Source organism: Sinocyclocheilus rhinocerous, unplaced genomic scaffold, assembly GCF_001515625.1.
Source record: "Sinocyclocheilus rhinocerous isolate Xijiao unplaced genomic scaffold, SAMN03320098_v1.1 scaffold818, whole genome shotgun sequence".
Classification (NCBI taxonomy): domain Eukaryota; kingdom Metazoa; phylum Chordata; class Actinopteri; order Cypriniformes; family Cyprinidae; genus Sinocyclocheilus; species Sinocyclocheilus rhinocerous.
The window spans coordinates 229,100-236,731 of record NW_015664989.1 but is presented as its reverse complement, the minus strand read 5'-3'; the positions used below and the strand labels follow the sequence as shown (position 1 = coordinate 236,731).

At 34.6% G+C, this 7,632-nt stretch overlaps 1 protein-coding gene across 1 annotated transcript; it reads right to left on the bottom strand.

Annotated features, from left to right (window-relative positions):
* Positions 1 to 1,408: 1,408 nt before the first annotated feature.
* rnf212 (ring finger protein 212) lies at positions 1,409 to 7,177 on the bottom strand. The gene is made up of 13 exons (XM_016541434.1): positions 7,110 to 7,177; positions 6,427 to 6,539; positions 6,097 to 6,158; positions 5,944 to 6,018; positions 5,803 to 5,859; positions 5,632 to 5,690; positions 5,494 to 5,553; positions 4,516 to 4,571; positions 4,303 to 4,372; positions 3,662 to 3,704; positions 3,517 to 3,571; positions 2,081 to 2,153; positions 1,409 to 1,979 (listed from the first exon to the last, which is right to left on the bottom strand). The coding sequence occupies exons 2-13, from the start codon at positions 6,533 to 6,535 to the stop codon at positions 1,829 to 1,831; spliced, it is 870 nt and encodes a 289-aa protein (XP_016396920.1). The 5' UTR covers positions 6,536 to 6,539; positions 7,110 to 7,177; the 3' UTR covers positions 1,409 to 1,828.
* Between the last annotated feature and the right edge of the window lie 455 nt (positions 7,178 to 7,632).

The window sequence follows — 7,632 nt, the reverse complement described above, 5'->3', positions numbered from 1 at the left end:
ACAAACTATTAAGGAGCTGTCCTCAACGTAATTGTGCCATCTTTCTCAGCAGCTTGTGCAACATGGCAGATATGACAGTGGAACAATCTCTGCTCTCTTTTGATCAGTCGAAGCCCTCAAGGTATAACCGTCTCTTCTTTCACTGCACACTTTACGCTGTCACAGCTCTTCAGATTTACTGAGTGCTAAAGTGTTCATCAGCTCTACTGTATGCAGCCACTAGATTATAAGGATTGTTTTTTAGACAATATCAAATATTTGGAGTACCTTGAGGCATTTGACATTTGAAGGTGCTGGAACTCATTTAGCTCTTGCGGTTTTCCATAAGTAATACGAGCTCCGGGACTGCAGCAGGAAGGAGCACTGCAACTGTAAATATTCCTCATTTACTTGCTCCTCTATGGGCATTATGGCTAGTTTTCCAAATGTTACATTAGATTAGCCTACACCCTGGCTGTGAGACCAGCAGGGGCGTGACCGACATTCAGAGGCGGACAGTAACTAAGTATATTTACTTTTTACACAACATCAGCATTTTTGGGGACCCCAGAAATGAAAATTCTGTCATTTACTCAACCTGCATGACTTTCTTTTGTCAGTAGAATACAAAATAAGTTTTATTTTATTTATTTATTTATTTTTTAACTATGAAAGTCGGTGCAGTCCATTGTTGTTTTGGAACCCATTGACCTTTTTTTCACATATGACAAAAATATTTTGAATAGTTATATACAGGTACACACACACACACACACACATATATATATATAAAAATAAATTTCAACATACTTAAAAATGTCCAAAAATATATGGCTTATGTATTTTTGAAATGAGTTCAATAAGTGTTAGTCTAGTTTTATATTTCCTAATTTTAGGCAATTTATATTTGTGTTCTCTATCTATCTATCTATCTATCTATATCCATCCATCCATCCATCCATCCATCCATCCATCCATATTGTTGTAAGGACTAAAACATTACTATTAAACTTCAATTTGTTTATGTAACATGAATGATGCCCCATCGAAAAGATTTTATTTTTAGGGATTAAAAATAAGATTTTTTTTGCCTGCTGTATGATAAAGCTCTAACAAACTCACTTAAAGCTCAAAAAATCTAATAAGCTTACATTCAAGGTGGGACTTTGATCTTTTGATTATTGTGCAGTGCGCAGTGGAGTGCTTTAGCAGCAAGTTTTGAGCAGGCCTTCAGCTAGTCCTTGTTTGCTCATATTTGTCTAGTACAGTGTGAAACATGTACACAAACATTTTCCAAAGACAGCCCACCTCCAAACCCCAGCTGATTTGTTTGGTTGAACCCAAGATTTGATTAGATGACCCTAGATAACAAGCAAGAAACAACAGAAAACCCCCAAACAAACTCAAGCCACATTATCAGATGCATCATTTTAATCAATGCGAACAAGGTTTGAACACCTCAGTACAATGGCATCAGTGTGTTACAGGAAAAACATGCTGCAGAGAACGTTTTGGATGTGATTAACAGCACATGCTGCCAACACAATGCGAGTCATGCGCAAAATGGCATATTAAAATTCACACTCACAAACTGTTCAACGAGGGTCTGTGATTAATTGCTACAATACATTTATGGAAACAAGAGCACAGATGTTCACTGTTCATTGAGAGGCAGCGTTAATGCATTGCGCGGCATCATAAGAGAGTCAGTTACAGGTCAGCGCTGCAGTGTGTTCATTGCTTGACTACTTTTTGCCTAAAAGTATCCGGTAAAAATAGCACAGCTTTGTGACATATAAAACTATTATGAGATGTGATTATCCGTATTGCTTTTGGACCGGAGTGTATGTCATGTTGGGGGTCCCAGGGAGGACACAGAGCCGTATTTGTAGGCCGAGGGTAGTTTGAACACAGGCGTTTCCCATGCTGACTCTCTGCGGTAGGCCACATTATGGGATGGATTCATCACCGGCTCCCGTAGACCAATGGAGAATTCCCTACTGCAAGAGATACTTCTCCTGTTACTCTGGGTGTCTATACTAAGATAGAATAGTATTCCAAGATACAAGACAGTGGAGTCATTCTTTAGTGGAAGAAATACCTGACAGTGGCGCTGAATGGTGTTGAATGGCTACCCATAGAGCTCTGACTTGATGCTCTGTGAAGAACTGAACCTAAATGGAGGAGACCATTCATTGCAGAACAAAGTATACAGCGAGATTGTATTAATGGATTGTTGATATCATTGAGAAATGACATGTCAAAAGCACTATCCACTCTTTTTAGAGGAATGTATTTGCCACTGGGAAAATGTAATTAGTATTATCAAAGCCAATTGCTTTTTAATGAAAGTCTGTAAATACAGTGTTTTAGTCTTTTATTAAATGGATTGAAGTATGGATATGTCAGTTATTTAGCATGACACGATCAGCACAAAAACACATCTGTAATATGTTACTGTTCACGCAAATTCTGTCTGCTCTCTTTGGTAATTGTTGGTCTATAATATACAAATATGCCTCAGTCTTCGGTTATTGTTTTATACTGTTTTTTTTTCAGATTTTAAGAGTTCATCTTGAGACAACTGCATTCTGTTTCAATCAGTTGCCATTTGAACACAAGTGTACATTTATACTCACTGTAGTTAGTGTTATTGCAGAGAAATTTGTTTGATATATTTTAGACCTTTCCAACTAACGGTCTAAAACAATAATGAATGTGTTTTAATCTCTTACGATTGATTATTAAATAAAACTTTCTCCTTTTTTATTACCTTTTTTAATTACAGTATTCACAATATCATTGTTAGTTTTATTTTATTTATTTACTAGTTTCTGTTTATTTTGTTTTTATTTTAGTTTTAGTATTATTTCTCAGCACAGTCTAGTGCTATCTTTTGAAGTTTAATTCAGGCTGAATGTAAAGGTCTTTATTAAACCTTAATTTCTGGTTTTATAATATGGTATTATAATATATCATGTATCAAAGACTCCAATAATTTGTTGCAATTATTATTTTTAACTAGTTTTAGATAATGAAAATGTATTTTACTAAGGTTTCGGTTTTTATTTTTATTTCAGTTAATGAAAATGTTTGGTTAATAATAATACTAGGTTTGATTGCTATATTTATTGTAAAGTCTTTTTTAAAAGAAAAAATTTTGTGTCAAGTTAGTAGTTTTGAATTCTTCTTGAAAGGGATCAAATGTAAATAGTGAAAACATTGGTTTTTGTGTTGGCCACAACAAGCTGTTAATTATCAGGGGCCAGTTGCATAAAGATAATCACTACGTTAAGACGGTGTCTTAAGAACTAATTCGACAAACTAGTAGTTTGCAAAGAGATAAATGGTCTTACTTTTTGGATTCAGATTAGACCATTCTCCCTTTTTATAACTGACTTTAAAAAGTTATGACCAGCCTTAAAGAAAAAAATGAGACGACTAACTTTTTAAGACTAGCATTGGCCCAGAATATCCATAACAGTGCAGTTCAGGTGACTGAAAACCAAAACCAGCAATGATTTTGCAATGACAAACCTATGCGGCAGTCCTTCGGTGAGCTTCTGAGACAAATTCTACTCAGGAGTTCTGGCTAGATGGAAAAACACAAGTATAATCACAACAGAGCTGTATATACTCTACAGTAAATGACACAGTATACAGAAAAATAAATGGCGTTTACTTTGTGAGAGTGCCCCCTGCTGTTGATTTCTATGCTGTCAGCTCTGAGAAAGATCAACCAAACAAACGTTACAATCACAATCAAGTCATTCAGTGATTAAAGCACAGACTATTCCGAGAAAACAGACGTGACAGATAATATGTCAAAAGACTCATGGTTGTATTAGATCAAAAGGGTGCTTCTACTAAATACTGAGCAGAGGGTCTGAATACTTAGGGCCGTGTGATATTTCAGTTTTTCTTTTTTGATAAATCTGCAAAAATGTCAACAATTCTGTGTTTTTCTGTCAATATGGGGTGCTGTGTGTACATTAATGAGGAAAAAAAATTAACTTAAATGATTTTAGCAAATGGCTGCAATATAACAAAGAGTGAAAAATTTAAGGGGGTCTGAATACTTTCCGTACCCACTGTATATAAGTAATATATCAAATAAGGTATCAATTTAAAAAATCACGTCAGTTTTGTTCTGTACAGTTGATTATGAAACAGTTTAGTGTTTCTGAATCAAATATAAAAAGAAAGAATTATGAAACCATGTGAAATGTGAAACAAAAGGACTTTTAACAAGTTGTTCTAAATGTTACACACTACAACTTAGTTTAAACCTTCTTTAGAGATGAAAGCTGATCGTTTACTCACAGGCTAGCAGAGGACAAGGATCGTGACATCGAGAGTGGGGAAGAATAGGGGATTTTTGTCACTGGGGAAGCTGAAATAAACAGAGAAACAGCACTTTGGAATGGTATAATAACTCACAAAATGGTTACTAGGGCTAAAATATTTTTAACTGCTTACAAAACTGCAACAGTCTGAACAATCTGTTCATCTAAAAACAAGCAAGCTAAAACGCACCTTGTCTCTGACTTGCTGACTGTAAATCTCGGTTGGACTGTAACACCAGTCTTGAACTGGAATGATTTCAATGGCACGCGTTACATTAATAAAGTACATGTTTACAGTGTTCTCTTCTTCAGATCCTCCGTTCCTACATCCATACGGTATCACATGTTGTCTTAGAAGAATACATGCCCCATTTACAATGGATATAAAAAGCATCCGCTGCCTCTGGCTTTTTATTTCTAAAATGTCATTTATTCCTCTGTAAAGCTGCATTTTCAGCAGCCATTTCTCCAATCTTCAGTATCACATGATCCTTCAAATCATATACTATTTTGCTGCTCAAGGAACATTTCTTATCACAGTTGAAAACTGTTGTGGTGCTTAATATTTTTCAGGATTCTAGAAAGTTCATAACAACAGCATTTACCTCAAGTAGAAATCTGTTGTTAAGATGTTATAAATGTCTTTACTATCGTTATTGATCAATTTAATACATCCTTTCTGAATAAAAGTATTAAAGAAATAGTTCAACCAAAAATGAAAATTTGCTGTAAATGTACTTAGCCTCAATCCATCATCCAACATGTAGATGAGTGTTTGTTTCTTCATCAGAACATATTTGGATTAATTTAGCATTACATCTGCCGTGAGCAAGTGTTGTACAGTAATGCTAAATTTCTCCAAATCTGTTCTGATGAGGAACAAACTCATCTACATCTGGAATGGCTTGATGGTGAGTCATTTTTCAGTAGATTTTTTTATTTTAATGTCTTAAAAAAATCAAGAATAAGGAAAAGCTAAAATTGCACTGAGCACATTTAATTTCCACATATACTAAAAACTGGAACTGGACTACCATTAAGGTTTTGTATTTAATGAGAGTAATATTTTTTACCAATTTACAGAAATGTGTTTTCATTTTGATATGAAGGAATATTTTCCTTTGATATGAAGGGATATTATCTCTTTTCATAGATCACATTGACATACCTTTGATTTTGAACAGTCATTTCTAACTTGGATATGTAAGCATTCTGTTCTGAAATTTTCCTGCACAAAATAGAAAACAATAGAAATAAGGCAAAAATACAATAGAAATGGCTGCACTAATGCAGTACTCATACATACTTGGACATCTTCTGCATCTCTTGTTGCATTTTCAGGCCATCCTCCTTCATTCTCTCAATCTGTTTTATTTGACATTAATTTGATTTGGATTAACTAAGCCATATTAGCAGCATCCACATCTACCATATCCAAGTATCAGAGCCAGTCATGTTAAGGACAAGATGCTCTCACCTTCTGCTGATAGTGGGCCAGTAATCTTTTCTGGTGTCTGGCCTGGAATTGTAAAACCTGCAAAGCATAATAAATGTGACTTTACGCCTTAAATTCACGATTAACATAGCTGCAATCTACTCATTTTATGTATAGGACTACCTTGCTTATCTCTGAGAAGTATTTGACTGCAACTGCACTGATATCTGAGAAAAGCTCTTGCACCTCTGAGCTACTCTATGAGAACAATACACAGATTAGTGGTTTAAAGATTAAATTAATCTTTATCACAAAAAAAAATCTCTTGTAGCTTACTTTATCAGACAGTGGGGAGATCTGACACGTTGCTTTGCAAATGAAGCAGACACCCTGCTTTCCTAAAGGGGGAAAACAAATAGACCCTCTCTGTAGAACGATATTACTTCCAGCAGAGGGCAGTATATGCACACATTTAAGCCAGCACCATTTATACCATTTTGAAATCTGAAAATATATCATTTAAATATAATAAAATGTTAATGTTAAATTATACCTTCATATATCACATTAATAACAGTTATAATTATGTATAATATAAGATTATATATAAATACAATGTAAATAATCATGTTATATATAATGTATAATGTTAGTTGAGTGTGCTACCTCTCTGAAAGCAAACATTACAGATGATGTGACCGCAGTTTGTGACAGCCAGCTGACGCTCAGGACCAGGTGACACGAAGCAGGAGTTACAGCAAATCCAGTGAGACATTATTCTGTTTATGTACAACAACATCATCTAAGCTGTGTGCTACAACTTCTACAAGTGAACTGTCTACCTAGCGTTACATAGCCTTTCATTTAACAGGCGCTATACATGTCTAAGATTACTGTAGAGCTGCCTTTAATGCCAAAACTGCTGCTATCACCATGTACTGTATGTTGTATGCACCTGTTATTGCCAGAACACTCTCTAGGTAGACTGCTTACACGGTTTTGAGACACAGCCTATGTGTTGCTAGGGTCACGCATATTATTTCATAGCAAACCGATCTAACTTACGCTAGTATCATCTCGAGTGCTAGTTTATTCAGTTTAAAGCACTGTGTTTAAAATACACTTTTTTCTCACTTCTGAGGGAAGAATGATTGATACAAAATATGAAAATAAAAAAGACAAATTGATTAAATGTACATCAAACGGGGGTAAAAATAAAGGTGGATGTATAGCGTTTGAGCCAACTAACGTTAACGTTATACAAAATAATGTATAAAATGTCCCTGAGTACTTCAAGAAAGTTTCCCATAGGTGCTGTGGTCACTAAATCTCTAGAATAAAACACATACCTGTAACTTTTTTGCACGCTATCCAAATTTATATCAGTCGCGTGTACACGAAATTGTATGTTTACTAGTTATCATATAAACAGTTTAGCAGGCTTTCTGACGCTTTTTGAAACGACGACGTCACGGTGACGTAATCGCGCACTCCTCAAAAAATAAAAAAATAAAAAAATAAATAAAACAACCAATGCTGACCGTAGTTTCATAATCATGCTGAATTGAACATTTATTGTTAAAACAATCAAACATAATTTATATTTCTGTTACTGTATCTTCTTTTTTGATGGTGGTGTTGATAGTTTTATTGTGGCCCTGGACCACAAAGCCAAAGTAACACGGGTATATTTGTAGCAATAGCCAAAAATACTGTACATTGTATGGGTCAAAATTATCGATTTTTCTTTTATACCAAAAATCATTAGCATATTAAGTAAAGAACATGTTCTATGAAGATTTTGTAAATGTCCTACTGTAAATCTATCAAAAAATAATTTTTTATTTGTATCATATACATCTAAAAAAATGG